The sequence below is a fragment of the Geotrypetes seraphini genome, chromosome 5 (assembly GCF_902459505.1).
Source record: "Geotrypetes seraphini chromosome 5, aGeoSer1.1, whole genome shotgun sequence".
In the NCBI taxonomy this organism is placed as follows: domain Eukaryota; kingdom Metazoa; phylum Chordata; class Amphibia; order Gymnophiona; family Dermophiidae; genus Geotrypetes; species Geotrypetes seraphini.
Genome location: NC_047088.1, coordinates 64,117,771 through 64,139,856, shown reverse-complemented (window position 1 = coordinate 64,139,856; position 22,086 = coordinate 64,117,771). Strand labels below are relative to the sequence as shown.

The window sequence follows — 22,086 nt, the reverse complement described above, 5'->3', positions numbered from 1 at the left end:
ATGTCAAAGTCCCTCCTCGAGGGCCGCAAACAAGTCAGGTTTTCAGGATTTCCCCAATGAATATGCATGAGATCTATTAGCATACAATGAAAGCAGTACATGCAAATAGATCTCATGCATATTAATTGGAGAAATCCTGAAAACCCTGGATTGCGGCTCTCAAGGAGAGACTTTGACACCCCTGCTGTACACCCTACTAAAAGCCCTAGTTTAGTTTAGTGCAGAAAGAAAAGAGAAAAGGCAGGGGATTTCCCAACCAGAAATTCAGGCAGGGAGGGCACATAAAACACTATCTATCCCCTATTACTCCTTTCCCTGCTCTAAGGAGAAACAGAGAGTCAATACAGAAGGGGGTGGAGTTTGTCACGAGGCTCTGCAGTCACATAAGAACATAAGAATTGCCTCTGCTGGATCAGACCAGTGGTACATTGTGCCCAGCAGTCCGCTCATGCAGCAGCCCCCAGATCAAAGATCTGGGAGTCCAGCCTCACCTGCGTATGTTCCAGCACATGAGAGCAGCCGAACCACCTTTGCAAACCACCAGGAACATGTGATTGCCCCAGGCCAACAAGCAGGGAGAGGAATCCAGCAGCCATCTAGGTACTGTGAGTTCCCATTGAAGCCTGAGGGGGTAGGGTTAGAGGTTCTTTCAGATGGTGAAAGAACTGGCCAGGAAACTTTACCAAACACACAGAGAGGGGGATGGGAGGTGGAGAGTGAAGTAGGAGAGTTTATAGAGACAGAAGATGACTATAGCCTCAGTGACCCAGAGTGGGGGTGGTGCAGTGAGGCTGAAGCAGAGTTAAGTGTGCCAGAGGAATGCCTGTGCTTAATTAATCAATATACCACACTATTCAACATTTTTTTCTTTATAAGCATTCATTCATTTAAAACTTCCAACAGACTCAATCCCCTTTAGAAACAAGCAGAACATTGTAGTCAAGATCGATGGCGTTTCACTACTATGTAGAAAAATACTTATGGAATATATATTTGAACATATAAAGTTGTTTTTATGTATGAATGCTTTATATTAGGATATGTGTGCCATGTTAATTTAGCTGTGTTTCCTTATAGGGACCCAGCCTTGAAAAAGCATTTCTCGCAAAACATGTTGGCACAAGTAGTCCCTAACAGTGACCACAAAAACTAGAGCTGTCTTTATGATTAAGAAATAAATTAAGATATAATTATTAAGCTATTATAGTATTTAAAATTGATTAAATGATTGATTATAAAGAAAATAATTGATCCAGGGAAGATTTTGCACATCAAGCTTAATGTAATGAAGTAGTGTGAATGTGGAGTGGTGCACCTGAGGATCAAAGTTAGCATTCTGTGCTTAATTAATGCCATAGAAGCAGCAAGACAGCAGAGCCTGTCCGCTTTAACCAGGCCTAAAAACCTTATTAGTAAGCAAGGTCCCTAGGTAACAAAAGCTCTAGGACTTGGTATTTTGTGAGGGCCTGGATACAAAAGGGAAGCTTGCTTCCACACAGACTGCAGTGCAGGCTGTGAAAGTCCTTAGGGGGACAAATTGCTAATAATAATAAAAGCCAAAAGAAGTTTATTCCTATTGTGTAGAGAAGTGTGGGCACCTGAAGTTCCAGAGCTGTGCTGGCATGGACTGTTGCATAAAGTAGCCAGCGGCCCTAAGAGGGGCACACTAATATATTGAGGGACGGAGAAGTCCTATTTTTTCTTTGTGCTTATAAATTGGGGACCAGGACTGTCCGGTCCCTGAACTATATTGCTGATAATAAACACTGGACCTATGAAAAGGGAACTGTATGATAAGTGCTTGTGAAAAGCAGTTTTTGTTTTGGATTCTCTTTTTCCATATAATAAACCCGGTGAAGTTTTGTTTGAACTGAATCCAGTGCCGGGTTTTCCTTTCACCGACCACATAAAGGGCGCATAAAAATCTTACCTGTGGTCCGAGCCGGGTTTTCCCACTTGCTTGGGGCTCGGCCCGGCCATTATATATATAAAGGGTATTCCATAAAAAAGACCAAACAAACATACCAACACAAGAAAGAGGGGGTAGAACTACATCAGTTATTGAACAGTAAAACAAAAATGGCTAACACGTAAGGATAGGAGTACCATCTATAGAAATGATTAAGGTAAAGGAGTGAGAGGGCATGGGATGAATTTTAGAGGTGATAGACTCAGGAATAATCTACGGAAATACTGTTGTACAGAAAATGTGGGAGATGCCTAGAATAGTCTACCGTTAGTGGCGGTGGAGACAGAGACTCTGAATTCAAGAAAGCATGGGACAGGCACTTGGAATCTTTTAGAGCTATGGTTCTTAACCTTGTTGGAGGTACTGAACCCCACCAGTTTCATATGCGTGTTCACCGAACCCTTCTTTATTGGAAAAATAAAATCTGATTTTTACAAATTCAAAACATAGGTATACAGTGAGGGAAAAAATAATATCAATTTTGAAAACAAAAAAGTTATCCTATATTTTGAATAATAATAACATAATAATGAAATTTACTGCAAATCAGTGTGACTTCTGCTGTTGCCTCTCAGAGGGATTAAAATATTAAGATAGGTATCACACGACGTACCATCACAACAGTTACAATTCGACTACTGTGCGCATCAAATCCCTTGCAGCACAGATAGGCCAAGCGATGTTGCGTGATCACCTGCAGCCAATTATGGACAAGCGGGGCATATCATCACGAATCATAAGCGCTTCGGTCACGTTCAATCATCTGTCAGTTAAATCACAAATTTTGATCAGGAATTGATTGATGTATATAAGGCGTTAGTTACAGATGATCAAGAAACCGAGTACACAATCAGTCTTGATCAAAATCACTGAATAACTGATAGATGATTGAACGCGACCGAAGAGCTATATGAGTCGGAGGTGTGTTTTGATTTCCGCCGAACCCACGAGACTGACTCACCGAACCCCTGGGGTTCGGTCGAACCCAGGTTAAGAACCACTGTTTTAGAGAGAGGAGGATACTGTGAATGGGCAGGCAGGATGGGTCATTCTGCGATTATCTGTCATCATGTTTCTAGTTTACTATGGGGAGGAGGGTGGAGATGGCTGGACTAGAACGGCAAAGAAGAGGGAGAGGTGATTGCACCCTGCTTTGCCACACCTGACTCAGTCTTTGCAAGCTAAATATCTGGTAACCCTAAATTCAGTATTTTCCTTTGTAGAATGCTACAGAATTCTCCTCTCCAACCTTAACACACCACTATTGAAAGTTTAGAGTGGATATTTTAATCTAGTACTTTTGTATTCCTTGACCTACAAAAGTTTTCAGCAGCCTAACAGCTGTTTTGCCCTCCAAAGTTGCTGGAGTTTCTACAGTATTTCCACACACAATGCCTAGATTCACAGTTTGTTTCTGACTGCAGTTCTCTGCTGTTCTATGCTAACAATGCTGTTTGAGAGTTTGGGAAAGGAAAAAATCAACATTCCTTACCGAGCTGAAGGAGAGTATAGCCATGTACGCTTGAATATACTTCCGCATTCTTAACTGCAGATTATATGGTTACCACACAGGAAGTCAAAACAGCAATTGGATCACCTTCTAAGTTATCCAACCCACAAAATATCATTGATCAGAGAGAAGGGGGTATAAATGATAATTTTATACGATGCCTCCTTTAAGAATTTTTTTACACATCAATGTCACTTCAACCTCTTAATTTATGTGCGGGGGGTGGGGGGAGTTTGTTGTTACAATGGGGTTTCATTTGAATGATTAAAAAAAAAAATAGTGGGTTAACAGAAGTGGCTTATTAATTATAAAAGAGAAGTTAGACATTGTGTTAAAAAATTCTTAAAGGAGGCATCGTATAAATTATCCTTTATACCCCCTTCTCTCTGATCAATTCCACATAGGAAGTAGCATGAATATTACTTATACAATTTTTTTTTTTCACAACAATATGTGGCTCTGCCCTGTTCATTATTTGTCTTTTGAGAACCTGCAAAAAAAACAAAACAAAACATGATAGTTGGATTCCTTCTGTTTCTGGGAAGAAAGGCATTGTTTCTTTCTTTATTTTATCTTACTGAGGTTTTGTGGTGAGTGCTTACAGTGGAAATTTAGAATTCAATTAGTTATGCCAGCAGTAGAATACCACTATGTGGTTTAGTAATAGAGTAAGATAAGGACAAACCTAGCTAATAGATATGTGAGATAAACTGCTTTCATCTATTGGAAAGCAACAGCAAACAACTTACCCACCACAACCACATCCTCCAGTACAACCAACTTCCAACTTCCCAATAGAAGAATACTCACATCAAGAAACTCGAACCACCACGCCAGCACTCAACACTCCATCACTGTTACCTGGAGAAGAAGATCAACACTTCCGAAAACAAAATCTCATCCATCTCCCACAACACTCATATACCCGGAAACAACTCACATACCCCAGACTGACACGACCTCCCTCACATGTGCCTATGTTAACATCAGAGCACTAGGACCCAAAACAGAAAACATAAAAAATTGGATAAAAACAGAAAAACTTGACTGCCTATTCCTCACTGAAACCTGGTTAACCTCAGACACAGACCCTAGAATAAAAGAAGTTTGCCCGCCGGGATATAAAATAACAGTAACCTGCAGAGAAAAAAAAAGAGGAGGAGGACTAGCAATAATATTCAAGAACTCCCTAACTATAAACATACTTGAAAAAACATCCACTCCGCAAATGGATTTCCTAGCGTGTCACCTCACAAACCCAACACTAAAAAACTCACTAAACTGCTTGCTCTGCTACATAACACCAGGAAACTGGACCACAGTAAGACCTGAATTTGAAAACTTCATCTACCAAAACTCATTAACAGCAGAATATAACCTCATCCTAGGAGACCTAAACCTGCACCTAGAAGACACAACCTCCACACCAGCAAATAACTGTCTATCCTTCCTCAATGCCTTATCCTTCCAGATCCTAAACCCACAAACCACCCATGAAAAAGGTCATCAACTGGACATTGCTGCATTCATGACTCACCAACCATCCAATCCAGCAATCCAAACTCCTAACGGAACATGGTCTCCATCCCTATGGTCAGACCACTACACATACAACTTCAACATCAACTGGACCAAGACCAAACACACACATCAAGCTAAAAAAACCACATATACCACACGCAAACATATCGACCCAACCATTTTTTGGTCAAATGTAGACGAAACTATCCAAGACTGCGACCCAAAAAACTTCATCTCCCACTGGAAAAAAGTGTCCACCAACATCCTTGATGATCTGGCCCCCCTACAAACCAAAACCAGAACCAGCAGGAAATCAGACCAATGGTTTGATAATGAATTGCTCCAACTCAAAAGACAGTGTAGAAGATTAGAAAGAAAATGGAGAAAAAAGAACCAAGATCAAACAAAAATCGACTGGAAAAAAATCAACAAACAATACAAAAATCTACTAAGGGATAAGAGGAAAAGCTACTATATTAATCTCATAGGCACGGAAACCCAAGATTCCAAAAAAATATTCCAAATCCTGAAAGAACTAACAGACACCAAACCATACACAACCACCACGAACACCCCTCCACCATCACCCACCCTCTTAGCAGAACACTTCAAGAACAAAATTACAAACGCCAGAGCCACTCTCATCACTAACCCATCCCATCAAAACACAATCACAATCCACCCTTCAGGAAAAGAGGCAACTGCTGCAGACAGAATTTGGACTCAATTCCCCAACATACAATGGTCAGAATTCAACAAATTATACAAAAAATACAGTCATGCCTCCTGTGACCTCAACCACTGCCCCTCATATCTCCTTACCACCTCTAGTGTAAAATTCCGCACCATAATTCTACAATGGATTCAATTCACGCTCACAGAAGGCATATTCCCTGCTGACCTCAGGGAAATCATCATCACCCCAATCCAAAAAGACCCAAAAGCACCACAAAACCACCCATCTAACTTTAGACCTATAGCCTCAATTCCGCTATATGTCAAAATTATAGAAGGCCTAGTAGCCAAACTCCTCACCAATTACATAGATGACCACAACCTACTCCACCCCATGCAATCAGGATTCAGAACAAACTTCAGTACAGAGACACTACTAGGCTCCCTTATGGATACCGTCAGACAACACCTTAGTACAGGGAAAAAAATGCTGCTCATACAACTGGACCTAACTGCGGCATTCGACTTAGTGGATCACAACATCCTTCTACAGATCTTAGACGCAATAGGCATCTCAGATAAAGTATACTCTTGGTTTGAAGGATTCCTAAAACTCAGAACCTACAGTGTAAAATCTAACAAAGAAAAGTCAGAATCCTGGTCAAACCCCTGCGGCGTACCACAAGGATCTCCACTATCCCCTACCCTCTTCAACCTCTACACTGCTTCTCTAGGAACGCATCTGGACAATCTAGGCATAACCACCTATAGTTATGCCGATGACATCACCATCCTCATCCCATACGATCATTCTAAACCTACCATGACAGACAAACTTCACCAAACACTTGAAACAGTCACAACCTGGATGAAAAACCACAAACTTAAACTCAACCAAGACAAAACCAAATTCATCCTTCTCGAAAATGACAAGGTCCAAACCACAATCAACCTAGATATAAACGCAATCAAATACCCCATCCAAACCACCATAAAACTACTTGGCATGACCATAGACAGACGCGGCACTATGCAACCGCAAATAAATAAAACAATTCAGAAATCATTCGCAATCATGAGAAATCTGAGACAAGTCCGAAAATTCTTTGAAAGAACACAATTCCAACTTATAGTGCAATCCCTAATACTAGGTATATTGGACTACTGCAACATCCTCTTCCTTCCTTGCCCTGCAACGACGATTAGACAACTCCAAACAATCCAAAATACAGCTTTGAGACTCATCTATTCATTGAGAAAACATGATCACATCACTGAAGCCTTCATCAACTCACATTGGCTTCCAATCCAAGAAAGAATCCAATTCAAATTCTACTGCATATTATTTAAAACCCTACACGGAGACAGCCCATCATACTTGAACAATCGCCTCATCCAAGCACCCACTACCAGACACAGAAAAACGCACTCCCCATTCATACCCCCCCCAATCAAGGAAGTCAAAAGAACAAAACTACACGACGGCCTCCTAGCCACTCGAGCCGCAAGACTGGACAACCAGATCTCCAACCTTCTGATGACCACCCCAGACTATAGGACGTTCAGAAAAGAAATAAAAACCATACTTTTCAAGAAATTCCTGAAGCAGCAATAACATCACGACCTCTTAGTAACTCTAAAACTGACATTAGATCTACCCATTACCGCACTAATAATAACAAAAGAACCTCCACTGTGACCACCTATTAATTCTTTTACAAACCACCTCACCCACAACAACACGTTAAATGTTTATAAGATCTACAACTTACCTCTCTAGCTAATCATTGTAACTCTACTTTTTTAATTAACCTTTTGTAATCCGCCTTGAACCGCAAGGTAATGGCGGAATAGAAATCCCTAATGTAATGTAATGTAATGTAATTTATCAGTTGCTGTAAACAAAACTATTGTTTAGAACAAGCTGACAGTATAGATACACTTTACCAGTTAATGTATCTGATTAACTGTATGTATTAATTGCTGTGTCTGATGGGTCCAGTCACCTAATCCAAGGTCCAAAAGAAGGAATGCAAGGTTTTGTTTAGTTTTTTTAAAGCATCCCAATTTCAGGACGCCTAGGGATGGGGGGAGTGGGGTGGGGTCAGCGCTAAATGTACTTTAGCAGGGATGCTGAAGCCCTGTGAGCCAACTGACAAGCCACTCCCCTCCTTCTGGACAGTTTAGAGAAGTCAGCGGCATACCTGCAGCTGCTGCTGGGGAACATCTCACTCAGCAGATCAAAGCATGCCGCTGACTTCTATATTAATGAAACAGCAACTGGAGGTGTGGGAGAGAGGTGGGCGGGGAAGGACTGGCTGGCAGGGCTTCAGCATCCAAAGAAGAAAGGGAATTACTTAATGAAAAAACTAGTGATGAAAGTATAAACACTCAAAAAACAAAGGGCACGCACCAACAATAAAAATTTTTGTAATGATATAATATATATTATATCAGTAAATTATGCTCAGAGAAAACTTTGGACATTTATGACACTGTTGAGTGATTCACGTTTACCATAAAGTGTCTCATCACTCTCAATCCTAGCACATTATCAAAAAGATATATATAGAAACACTTATCTTAGTGTAAACTTTGCAAGGGTCTTCAATGGAGTACAGTATGTCAGAATCCTTATGTATTTCTATATACATCATTTTGATAATGTGCTATGATTGAGAGTGATGAGACACTTTATGGTGGGCGTGACTCACTCAACGGAGAGGACAGAGATGCCAGGCCATAAAGAAGGAAGGGAGGGAGGGATGGAAAGAAAGAATTGGAGATGCCAGACCATGGAGGGGGAGGGAAAGGGAGAGATGGAGAGGAGAGAGTTTCCTGGAAAGGGAAGGGAATGAGACAGATGCTAGACTATGGGGTGGGGTGGGGTGGGGTAGAAAAAAGGAAGAGAAGAGAGAAATGCCAGAGCATAGGGGGAAGGGTGGAAACAGGAGAGAGAAAAATGGAGAGGGGGTGAAGTTGAAATGAATCATATACAGTATAAAGGAGAGAATGGGCACAGGCTAGACAGAAGGAGGAGGGTATAGACAATTTATGGAAGGGGCATAGAAAGAAGTCATGCCATATGGAAGGGGCAGAGAAAGGGGGGCATCCAGTGGCTGGAGGCAGTGGGCATTTTGCCTCTGTGGGGTGGGTCATCAGGGGGGTCATCATTGGGGGAGCCTCCAGAATCAGAGAATGCACAATAGCACAGAAAGCCACGCGTTTTGTGCATTGGATCGGCAAATTTGATCAGTCACTATATCAGTCAAACTGGTTTAGCGATCATAGACTTTACTGCATCTAGCCCCTGTTCCTTGCCTTTGGCAAATAAATTCTGGGGGATGCACTAAAGACGGTGATCGTTGCTAAACCTGTTTTCACAGCTTTAGTGATGATCGCTGTTACCGACCCGATGGACAAGACGGCCCACCGCATGTTTTTCCCCTCAATCGCCCATTTTCCAATCCAGTCATGCAAATTAGCTAAAACCCCATGCAAAATAGCCAAGTGATTGATGCACTCGAATCAATTTTGCATGGGGTTTTAGCAGTCGTAAAAACCAATTGTTCTAGACCTGTCGGTAACTGTTTTACCAGCAAGTCTGCCTGTTTTTGTTTTTTCTTTTTTTTCAATGGCACAGATATTTTGCATGTGTTACACATGCAAAATATCTGTCCCATTAAAAAAAAATGAAAAAAAAAAGTCCCCCACTGCCACTGACGGCCTCCCCAACAACCCCTGACAAACATGCCTCTGTCAACTGTCCCCCAAATGCAAAAATATGACAGAAGGGATGCCCACTCCCTTCTGCCATCGGTTTGGAGGGGAGGTTTGGAATGGGGTGGGGGGGCATGTCTGTTGGCAGGAAGCAGTGGGCATTCCACCTGTCATTTTTGGTGGGTGGCAGGGGACCTCCGGTGGCAGGGGGGAGTGGGCATCCCTCCTGCAACATTGCTGCCATGGAGAGGGGGGGGAGTCACATTGGAAGCAAGGAGTAGGCATCTCGCCTGTCATTTTTGCTGCCATGGGGGGGTTGCAGTGCAACAGCAGTAACAGAAGGCTGCATCCCCCATCACTGCTGTTAGGGCTCTGTACATGTGTCAATCACTCACTGAGCGATTGATCAGTTGCATGCAAACTTGATAGCGCATCGATTGCTGCTGGAGAATTGGCCAAAAGTGAGTGAGTCGCTATCTTTAGTGCATGTAGCCATTGTTCTTTGTTTTCATAGAATTATCAGTAAGGATTTTTTTTTCTCTGAGTTCCACAGTAGGCTATCCCTTTTAATACTATGTAGTTCCTTTCTCACATAATAGTTTTTATTGTATGATTTTACTGAAGGGCAGAATATAAAAAAAAGTTAAACTAAACTAAATAAACATAAATATTAGCATCTTTTTTTTTTTTTTTTGTCTATAGCAGCGAGACAACGTTCACTACGATGGCAAACCAGATTCTCAATATTAAGGGCAATTGGTTCGTCTACACGCTTCACTTTTTGTGTATCCACTTTGGCTTTTATTTTTTTAACAAAAACCTCAGGACCCCTGAGGAAGATGTTTCTATCAAAACACGGACTGTGTCGGGTCCTGTCTCTGTAAAGCAAAGGTGGATTTGAATTGTCCATAACATATGTGAACTGTCCAAAACATATACTGTATGCATTTGAACTGTCAATTGTCACTATATGACATTTGATTGAATAAAGCATCTGCATCAAGTACATTGGCTCTGCAGTTTCCTTTTGTTTTAGCTGTTCCAAGATTCACTGCAGGCTTGTTGGATTTTCCTTTGATGGTATGCATTTTTTTTTATAGCATTAACCCCCTTAGAGGGTAATTGCATAAACCATTTTAATGCCTTAAACACTGATTTACATGCTTAAATGCAATTTACAAAATTTGGTCACACCTAAAAGTATAACATCTGTGCCTTCTAGTTGCAATTTTTGCAGGATTTGTTCTAGAACAGTAAAATCTGGATTATCCCATGTAAACAGGACTGACCTGTTGTCTGATAAGTGAAACATCAGATAATACAAAAAACAATGGTAACCCTTTAAAAAATGCACAAAAATATACTTTATATAGAGATCAGCATAGGGCATCTGTATTTAAAATATTCTGTAGTATTGTTTATTAACACTAAACATCAACAATTTGAACAGAAATACAGAACCAAACAAGCAAAGCATATTTATCTACTACATGTTCAGCCTCACTTGAGTTGTCTTCTACAAGTAGGCAATGTGCACAGAAGTGCAGAGCAAGGGAAACATACTCCAAGTTCACTGTGATTGACTTGAACAATTTTATCTACAGTTCAGCCAGTGGTGTAGTGAGGATGAGAGACACCTGGGGCACCCCTCCCACACCCTGTTCTCTGCCCCTTTATCTCCACATGCTCATTCCCCACCCCTTCCTGCCTTTCTTCCATACCTCTGTAACATTCCTGGTGCAAGCAGCAACCCCCAAGCTGCTGTCACGCCAACGTTGGCTCTTCCTCTGGCATCACTTCCTAGGCACGGCTCCAGGAAGTGACATCAGAGGAAGAGCCCCCCAGACACTGCCCCCGACTCTCCCCTGGCACTCCCCCCACCCTCCCAACAACCTACAAAGACCCCAAAAGTCAGCTCTGGTTGTCTGGTGGGCTGGGGGAGATCAGCTCAGATTCCCCCAGCTCAAGCACCTCCCCAGCACCTTTCCAGTACCTAACTGTAGAAGCCAGCAAGATGGATGTCCACGCCCTCTTGCCATCAGGCCTGCCTCTTTGAAATGGTGGGTGAACAGTGGCATTTGTGGGCTGTAGGGGGCGGTATGGAAAGGATAGTGTATAGGACATGAGGGTATTTTGTAGATTTTTTCTACAAAAACGCCTACTTTTCGTATGGTTCTGGGTAACTCTAGTTAGATACAAGCATATGTGTTAGTTAAGGCCACGCCTAATAGAAGCGTACAAAAAGTTAGTGAATAAAAATCTGAATATGGATGTAGTCAGGGCCAGAAAAACACACTACAGATTAATATTAAGGAAAAGCATAATAATATTCTTGTTATGTATATTTTTATTAAGCCAGATTATAGAGGAAATCAGGTATAGATATACATAATACATACATAGAGATATTAATGACTCCATTTTGGTTTTCTGTCTTACTGTAAGTATCTTCTTCTTGGCTTTACTCCATCTTGTTTTCGGACTTTGTCCTCTGTGTCTTTGTTCAGTTTTCCCGCTTTGAGCCTCATGGTCTAATTGATAACAGATATGCTTGAGCTGGTTAGATGGAGCATATTAGATTTCATATCCCAAAATGGGGTATAACAGAGAAAGCTTTCTTGTATTAAATATGAATGCAATATACCGTGTTGTGTGTGAATGGGGCCCCGAATGAATGATGGATGCTATGAATGATATGTGAGAGAATGGTTTGTACCTAATTTCAAATGTTTGATATAATTTAAACCTAAGGAAATTCTGAAAAGTATCACATCCGTGATTTAACCTCTCTGACCTTTAAGCTAAGCAACTTTCTCTACTCTGTGGGGGGAAAGAGAGAGAAGGGGCAGATGATGGAAGTGGGGATAGAAAAGAGGGCAGATGATGGAAGGAGGTGATAAATAAAAGGAGGGCACATGATGGGGAAAAGGATTGAGTTAGGGAAATACTGTAGGGGGTGAGGGAAAGAGGTGGTGAGTTGTAGGTAGACAGTAAAAAAGGAAATTGATGAGAATGTAGTAAGAATGTAACCTAGATGGATGCAGAAAATAAATTGAAAAGGAAAATGAGGGAAGAAAGGGATTGCAGAAGAGAGGTGTGGGACAGGGAAGGAGAGGAGAGAGATGCCAGACCAATGGGGGTGAAAGGAGAGATGGAAGGGGGAGGCATACAGTTTCTGGAAGGGGCATAGAAGGAGAGAAGATGCCATATAGGGGAAGAGAGATGGCAGACAGTGGATGGAAGGAAGAGAGTAACAAGAAGATGAGGAAAGCAGAAACCAGAGAAGACAAAGGTAGAAAAAAATTTTCTATTTATTTATTGCTTTAGGAGACATGTGTCATTGTTTCTGTGGTGTTGCATTGTATGCAGAGTCCAACTTCTTGCTGGTTCAATTTAACTTTTGTCTATGTATTTCTATTTTATCCCCCCTTTTACAAAACTGTGGAGTGTTTTTTAGCGCCAGCCGTGGTGGTATCAGCTCTGATGCTCAGAATTCTATGAGCGTCAGAGCTGTTACCACTGTGGCTAAAATCCACACTACAGTTTTGTAAACGGGGGAGGGGTTAGTTTGTGATAACATATTCCATACTAGGCAAAGGTGTTTTCTGTGTTCTGTGTGTTCGAAAGACATGGTTTTCTGTTAGGATTGACAGTGTAGGATTAATCTGTACTAGTCGGGCTTGTTTAGTTTTACAATGGGTGTATTGATGTTGTACTGCTCACTGCATATGTAAGATGCTGCCTTTTCCTAGGTACTCATGTGTGACGTGTGGATTTTTACTAAAAATCATGTTTTTTGTACAGATGGGGGTGCCATAAAATGATGGGCCCCGGGTGTCACATATGCTAGGTACGTCACTGCCTAGATCCACTTGTACATGTTGCTTATCTACCTTTTCTGCCTAGGGGACTTTTCACAAATATAAAATGATATTTCATAGTACAGTTTAATTCCACTCCTGTGATTTCACATAGGAAAAGGGGGGGAGTAGGAAGTGACACTTTTTGCTGCATGTCATTTTCTTTTCTGCATATACCATATATTTCCTGTGTTACTGTGCTGATCGACAGAGTTGTGCAGAGAACGCAAAGTATCTGGGTGAAAAAGGTATGTGAACAGAAAGCTTCTGATTTGGATTCTAAAATATTTTTTTTAAAATAGGACAGGCCTAGAGTCTACAATGAGCAATATTGTTTAAGGACTATCAGCAAAATTCTGCCTTTTTGCAGATGATACCAAAATCTGCAACAGGGTAAATATCCTGCAAGATATTGAAAATATGATGAGGGATCTAATGTAGCAAAGTATTAGATTTAATGCTAAAAAAAATGTTGGATAATTCATTTGGGCTGCAAAAAATCCAAGGGAGCATTATTCTATGAATAGTGAAGTTCTGTGCCTAAAAAAATGAGTGCAGTCTGGCAGTGATCAACTTTCAAGTTTTATTTTAGCTTGATGAATCGCTTATTTAGTTTTACTGAGCGAGGTACAAAATTGATAAAAATGGTATTTGATGATCTTAAGTTAGCCAAACAGGTAGATAAGGCAATGGTAAAAGCCACAATGATGCTTGGATGCATATGGCAAAGAACGGCCAGCAGGAAAAAGGGCTCACTTTACAAAACTGGGAGGCGCTCCCTGATGCCTAATAATGCCTATATGAAAAGCATGCTTGGTTAGGGGCAGAGAATAGATGTGGTTGACTTAGGCGTCGCTAGGCATTGTAGTTAGGCACCGGTAAATTAGGCCAGGAAAACCCTGGCCTAGTATACTGGCGCCTGCCACAAGGATGCCTAGCAATGTCTAAGAGGCCTAGACACTGCTAGTGATTCCCCTGTGGCCCGCAGTGACTATGCCGCAGCACAGGGTCGGCATTAGGAGGAAAGCAAACAGGGCAGCTGCCCAGGGCCCTAAGGTTCTGGGAGACCCCTAGTGTGTCAACATGTCCACTCCCTTCTATCCGTGCCGGTCCGACATCTTCTTCTCCTGGTCTTGCAGACGCATCCATTTTTGTTACAGGGGGCTGCCATCCCTGGCATCGATTCTCAACCACTTCTTGCGTCCCCTCTCTGTGCTTTCCTTTTGCCATGGTTCATCCAGGCGTAAACAGGAAATTGCGCCATTGGGAACTGACGGCAGCAGTAGAAAAGCACATAAATGGGCCACATGAGGCAGTTGAGAATTGCTGCTGAGGCTAGATAATTCATTTTGTTGCTGGTCCCCTGCAACAAAAATGGATGTGTCTGCAAGACTGAAGATGAGGATGACGTTGGACCGGTGCGGATAGAAAGGGGAGGAAATGCCAGGCCAGGAAGCCCCCTGGACCAGCTTCTTAAGTAGAATGGGGGAGGCTGAGGTGGGAGAGAGAGGAAGGGGAAGAACTTATGATGCCGGAAACAGAAGGGAGAGAGAGAAGATAGTGGGCTATGGTGCAGTACATCCTTGCTCTTTTTTTCCAATGGCACAGATATTTTGTGTGTATTATACATGGAAAATATCTGTGCTATAAAAAAAATGAAAAAAGGTCCCCCACTGCCACCGACGGCCCTCCCCAAAGACTCCTGACAAATGCGTTCCCCCACTCGAACCTAAAACAGCTCACCCCTACTGCAAAATGGCAGGAGGGATGTCCACTCCCTCTTGCCATCCTGACTCACCTCCTCCCCACCTCGTGCAAAATGGCAGGAGGGATGCCTAATCCTTCCTGCCACTGGAGACCTCCCCCCCCCCCCCGACTCACCCACACACACACCCACACACAAAATGGTAGGAGGAATGCCCATTTCCTCCTGCCATCCTGACTCACCCCCATGTAAAATGGCAGGAGGAATGCCTATTCCCTGCTGCCACTGGAGGCCCCCCTAACACTCCCTTCCCTTCTCCCGTACCTTTAGTTTGAAGCAAGAGGATTGCTTAGTATCTCCTGCTCCATGGCCGCATCGACAATTCAGAGCCTCAGGCCCCTCCCCAGTGCATCACGGGGAGGGGAAAGCCCATTTTCAATGATGCAGGACTTCTGGGAGGAGGGAGTCCGCATCCCTCCAGTGCATCAATTTGGAGGTAAGGGGAGGGGGCATCAGAGGCAGGGGGTCACTTGCCAGAGGGGGAGAGTGGGCATCTCTCCCGCTGAATTGGGGGTGTTTGCGGCTGGGATTTCTTGGCAGTGGGAGAGTGTGGGCATCTCTCCTGCTGTGGGGGATTCGCAGCCAGGATTTCAAGGCATCTCTCCCGCTGTTGTTGGGTTTTGGGGGAGGGGGTTTTTTGACAGCGTTTTTTTCTGTGCATATGCCCATTGCTATCACCAGCGATGGGCACATGCAAATTTAGTGAATCTTCGCTGCTGTCCGACAACCTCATTTGCATACACAATTTTTTAAGAATGTCTTGCTATCAAAACATCTGCATTAGCAGACCGTCGCTTTTTAATGTGGGTTTTTGAGAATCCTGGCTTCAGCCATTTAGCTAGAACAATAAAAGATCTGCATCTATAGTAGATTTTGGAGCAGAGACTTTGTAGGAAGGAAGTGGTAATTAGATCCTCAGCTAGAACAACAAGGGACATGCAATCTTGGAGCAAACAGTTAACATGAAGGGACTAAACATATTGAAACATATTGAATCATTTGAGAGCAAATATAATTAACAATTACTATTCAAACAAAAATTAGAAGTCAAAGTTCAAGTTTTGAAAAATAAATTTAAGTGATTATAATCTATATCTAATACTTTCTTGAGTGCAGTGGCATGCAGTCAAGGCTTTCAGGGGATTCAGTGAATCCCCAGCTCAACCAGTCAAACTACATCAAGCAAAAAGTAAACAAAAAATCAGAGCTCTAAGGCTGAGGATTCACCCAATCCCCTGAAGGCCCTGACAGTATTGATCTGTCTTTTGAACTTTTTGGAATTCACTTTTGAACTACTCGCAACAAATAGTCAGTGCAATGATTAAGGGATAAGATACAGACGTTCACACATTCGGGCGGATCCACCGGGTCTGGTCTGATACCAAAGCTGTTCTGAGCACTGTAGAAAAGATTCTATAAATATGACATACTTTAAGTGTGGAAATAGACACTTATTATGTTTTTCTTCACCAAAAATATAGGCACCATGTTATAGAACACTGGGTCAACGTGCCCACCTTGGGCTCCAGGATTTACACCAGGTTTCTGATTGCATAAGTCTGGCACCCAAAGTCGTGCACATAAATTGATATTAAGCACTATTTGAGTGCCATTTATAGTATTCCTTCCTTTATGTGAAGGCCATCCAGGTGTAAATGCCAGCTGAATAAAGCATGCATGATTCACCTAGAACAGGGGTCTCAAAGTCCCTCCTTGAGGGCCGCAATCCAGTCGGGTTTTCAGGATTTCCCTAATGAATATACATGAGATATATGTGCATGCACTGCTTTCAATGCATATTCATTGGGGAAATCCTAAAAACCCGACTGGATTGCGGCCCTCAAGGAGGGACTTTGAGATCCCTGACCTAGAAGGATTTTTCTCCAATAAAATCTCTACTACAAATGTCTTGAATTCCAATAATTTCCCAGGTGTGAGAAGCAACCAGAATGTTTCATTTTACTCTACAGCAGGGCTGCCCAAGTCCAGTCCTCGAGATCTACTGGCAGGCCAGGTTATCAGGATATCCACAATGAATATGCATGAGAGAGATTTGCTTGCACTGCCTTCTTGGTATGCAAATCTCTCTCATGCATGTTCATTGTGGATATCCTGAAAACCTGGCCTGCCAGTAGATCTCAAGGACTGGATTTGGCAGCCCTGCTCTACAGCATACATTCTGTAAGGATGCCAAGCCACGATGGATACAATAATTCCATTCTGAGCCTGAAAGGAAGAAATCTTACCTGAGTAGCCATCTTGTCCATTGATTACCTTGCTCTCATCTTGCCAAGATTCCTTGATCCCTCCTGATGCTGCTGCTTAGAAAGCAAGACCCCTATCCCTTTACTGTCTAGAGCACCTGATTGGATAAGCTGTTTTTTGTTGTTGGGTTGTTGTTGTTTTTTTTCAGCAATGCCAAGTTACTCAATTCCAGATTAGAGATTTTGGGACAGTCCTGGATCTCTCATTTCCCCATCTTGGTGTATTATGGGATTTGCAGTACTGATTTCAATGGACAGAATCAGTCACCACAAATACTGCATTGGGATGTAAGTTCAGTTCCAGGATTGGCCAAAAAAAAGTCTCCAGCCTGGAATTGGTTAACTTGGCTTCTCTGAGTTTGTTTGTTTTTCACTTTTCACCTTTTAGTTCCTGTTGTCATGGGTTCCACACAAATGGCTAGTGCAGTGGCCTGAGCACTAAGAGAACTGGTGTATTTCCAACTGCAAAAACACAAACTACATAAGCCTTGCTGTACTGGGACAGACCATAGGTCCATCAAGCACAGTATCTTGTTTTCAACAGTGGCCAATCCAATTCACAAGTGCTTGGTAAAATACCAAAAGAGTAAAACAGATTTTATTCTGCTTGTCTGAGGAACAAGCAGTGGATTTTCCTAAGTTCACCTTAATAATGATTTATGGACTCATTTTCTGGGAAAACATCCAAACTTTTAAAACACTGCTTGTACTAATATTGACTTTTATGAGGTACATCTCCCTTCTAGGTATTTTCAAAATCCATCTTGTCTCTGCTTCTAAAATAAAGGGAACCCAATTAGAAGAGAGAGAAACTTTAAACAGTAGCAAGGATTTCATGGTGTGGAAAGAATATTTCACAAGACAATCATTACTCTCAAATAAAAAAATGAAAAGCAGCATTCTGTCACAAATTTCCATCTTATTCTTCTAGGGTTTTGTTTTAAGAAGCCATGAGGAGAACAACCATCATGTTGATTCTGCAGTGTCTCAGCTTTATTCTACTTGGTAAGCAGTGTGCTTATTCCCTTATAGTAGATTATGGAATCAAGGCTTAATGTAGGGGTTTAGCACTGCTAGTTACCCTAATCACAGACACTTAGTGATGCCTAACTTCCCCACCCCCCTTTTTACAAAACCACAGAAGTGGTTTTTAGTACAGGCTGGCACGCTGAATGCTCTGCATTGTTTCCGACACTCAGAGTTCCTATGAGCGTTGGTAGCAGCACAGAGCATTTAGCGCTCTGGCCTGTGCTAAAAACCACTTTCGCAGTTTTGTAAAAGGGGGGCAGAGGGGTGAGTTCCAAGTGCAACTTAATTGTTTTTAATTGGTTTACATAACAAAGTAAAGGGAACAGAAACCCCACATAATTGACTACGTCATTAAAAACTGATTTAAAAAATCATTATTATAATTGTCAATTTAGGCTGTGAGTGGATTTTGGCACTGCGCCTAGCGACGCCTAAGTTGAGGCGCTCCCTGATGCCTAATAATGCCTATATGAAAAGCATGCTTGGTTAGGGGCAGAGAATAGATGTGGTTGACTTAGGCGTCGCTAGGCATTGTAGTTAGGCACCGGTAAATTAGGCCAGGAAAACCCTGGCCTAGTATACTGGCGCCTGCCACAAGGATGCCTAGCGATGTCTAAGCGGCCTAGACACTGCTAGGTGTGATTCCTTAAAGGATGCCTAGCACTTAATTGACAATTACACGGAGTGGCACCTACAAATTAGGTGCTGATAGGCGCCATTTATAGTAAACTGTATATTATGTATGTTAACCATGACTGACTGTAAACCGTCCAACTGTATATTATGTAAGTTAACCTGTAACCCATTCTGAGCTCGTTGGGGAGAATAGGATAGAAAATGAATTAAATGAATAAATTGTATCAGTTCCCAAACCCTAGAAATAGGACATGAAACTCAGCAAGTAGGGTCTCTGGGAACCACACTGGTGAACATCAGCCCAGTTTTATGGAAGAAAGTTGTCAAATTATTTTTTATCTCTGGAAAAGAAAGTGATGTAATTGCAGGTAAACAACAAAAATTTTTCTTGATTTCCTTGATTTACTCATGAAACAAAAGAAATCCACAAAAATGTGTATTCTAACTGAAGAATAAATTTGAATACCCTACACCCTAATAACTAGTGTTACCCCCTTTGGCTGAAATAGCTGCAGTGAGATGCTTCTTGTAGCCATCTACCAGTCTCTAAGATCGGTCTGAGGAAAGTTTGGCCCACTCCTCAATGCAGAATTCTTTCAGCTGTGAAATGTTTGAGGGGTTTCTTGCATGTACAGTCAGTTTCAAATCACCCCACAACATCTCAATGGGATTAAAATCAGGGCTTTGACTTGGCCAATCCAGGACTCTCCATTTCTTAGTTTTCAGCCAATCGTTGGTGGATTTACTGGTATGTTTTGAGTCATTGTCTTGTTGCAGGGTCTAGTTCCGCTTCAGCTTTAATTTTCTTACAGATGGTCTCATGTTCCTCAAGAACCCTCTGATATATGGTAGAATTCATGGTGGATTCTATGATGGTGAGCAGGTCGGTCCCAAACCCATGACACTTCCACCTCCATGCTTCACAGTTGTCATGAGGTTTTTTTTCATGGAATGCTGTATTTGGTGTATGCCAAATATGTCCTCTTTTCTTGTGTCCAAATAATTCAATTTTAGATTCATCTGTCCATAGAACACTATTCCAGAAATCCTGGTGTTTGTCTACATTCTCTCTGGCAAACTTTAGTCTGGCCTTGATGTTTCTCTTAGAGAGCAAAGGTTTCCTCCTTGCACACCTCCCATGCAAGTTAAATTTGTACATGCACTTTCACATCAACAGTAGCAAAAGCCTGCTGCAGGTCCCATGATGACATTTTAGGGTTTTTGGAGACATTTTGCAGTTTGCTCTGAGGGTCAGCTTGCTTGGATGGCCAGACCTGGGCATATTGTCAGTTGTTTGGAAAGTCCTCCACTTGTACACTATTTTTTCAGACCATGGAATGGCTAATGTCAAATTCTTTTGAGATCTCTTTAAATCCCTTACCAGACTTATAAGCTGCTACAATCTTCTTTCTGAAGGCCTCAAACAGCTCTTTTGATCTCACCATGGTGTTCACTCTCATTGCAGCAGTCATGAGCACACCAAACTAAATGTCTGAGGTTTAAGTAGGGCAAACCTCCTTCAAAATGTTGAGTAATGATGTTCTAATCATATGTACCTGATGTGATACACCTATGTGTGATTTGAGCCACTTTAAGTGAGAGGACATGCAGAGGTGTCCTAATTTATTCTTCAGTTAGAATATACATTTTTGTGGATATCTTTTGTTTCATGAGTAAATCAAGGAAAGGTTTTGTTGTTTACCTACAATTACATCACTTTCTTTTCCAGAGATATATTAAAAAAAGATTTGACATTGATAAATGAACATTTCTTAAGAAAAAAACTGAATATTTCAAGGGGTGCCCTAATTTTTTCACATGACTGTATATCAGAAATACTTTTCCCATTTGTAAGTACCAGATGCAGTATTACCCCCTCACTTATGGGTTCTGTTACTAGTTGTCAGGACAGTTCTTCCTGCAGATAATCCAGGATCTTTATATTTTTAGAGAACATAGGAGCTGGGATGCCCAATCCACATCCAGTAGATTGCAGCCATGTAGTAATAGAATTTCTTTTTTCATAGCAATTTTGTAAATGTCTTCTAATACATCTATATTGCAGATTATACAGAATACTGCAGTGAAATAAACTTAAGGTGTTAAAAAAAATACAATAGCGTACAGTAGCGTCCTTCTTATAAAAGAAGACTGGTGTCCTGTCTTTTGCCATGTGATGTTTAAATTCTCTCATTGGCCCATCAGATTTTCCATATTGGCCTTCTTTCTTTCTTGTATGGATCCCTAAATCCATGTATCGCAACCCAGGTCCTCTGCTCAGCTCAGGAACATGTGTTAGTTATCCCTGTTCAATCACAGATCCGCTCACATTCTTCCATGTCCCCCTGCTTTAATGTTGCTGCCCTTACACTATGGAATTCACTATCTCTGGATCTCCATTCAGAAACCTCCCTTAAGAAATTTAGAGCTACTCTTAAAGCCTTGTATTTTTATTCAGGCTTTTCCCTCTGAGAAACAAGAGAGCTGAGCTACAAAAGAGTCTGTAGGCTGCCCCTTTGCAGGAATCTCACATTCTGCCCTTGTCTTTACATAAGAACATACGAATAGCCTTACTGGGTCAAACCAATGGTCCATCTAGCCCAGTAGCCTGTCCTCATGGTGGCCAATACAGGTCACTAGTGCCTGGCATAAAATCCAAACAGTAGCAACATTCCATGCTACCTATCCAGGGCAAGCAGTGGCTTCCCTCATGTCTGTTTCAATAACAGACTATGGACTTTTCCTGCAGGAACTTGTCCAAACATTTCTTAAAACCAGCTAACTAGCCACTCTTACCACGACCTCTGGCAGTGCTTCCAGAGCTTAACTATTCTCTGAGTGAAAAAAAATATTTCCTCCTATTGGTTTTAAAAGTATTTCCCTGTAACTTCACCGAGTGTTCCCTAGTCTTCTTTGCACTTTCGTCCTTCCTATGTATCTTATGGGCTGTCATTTCTCCCAGAGGTTACTATTTTATTGTAAACTGCATAGATTATTATTATTATATCTGGTATATTAAATAAAGTCTCTGGGGGCTGCCATTGGCCCCTGGGTCATGCATTGAAGAACACTGCTCTATGAGATTAATCCACAGTGATAGCTGCATATATTGCTTTTGCATTTGCAATCTTCTATAT

General features: G+C 41.8%; 1 protein-coding gene across 3 annotated transcripts in view; it reads left to right on the top strand.

Annotated features, from left to right (window-relative positions):
* Positions 1 to 382: 382 nt before the first annotated feature.
* The window catches only part of LOC117361619 (V-set and immunoglobulin domain-containing protein 1-like), a 38,022-nt gene continuing 16,318 nt past the window's right edge, over positions 383 to 22,086 (top strand). For all 3 annotated transcript variants that reach the window (XM_033947213.1, XM_033947212.1, XM_033947211.1), the window contains exons 1-2: positions 383 to 600; positions 18,216 to 18,289. In XM_033947213.1, the coding sequence (XP_033803104.1) occupies positions 18,235 to 18,289 (55 nt within the window). In that variant the 5' untranslated portion in view covers positions 383 to 600; positions 18,216 to 18,234. The remainder of the gene's footprint in view (positions 601 to 18,215; positions 18,290 to 22,086) is intronic.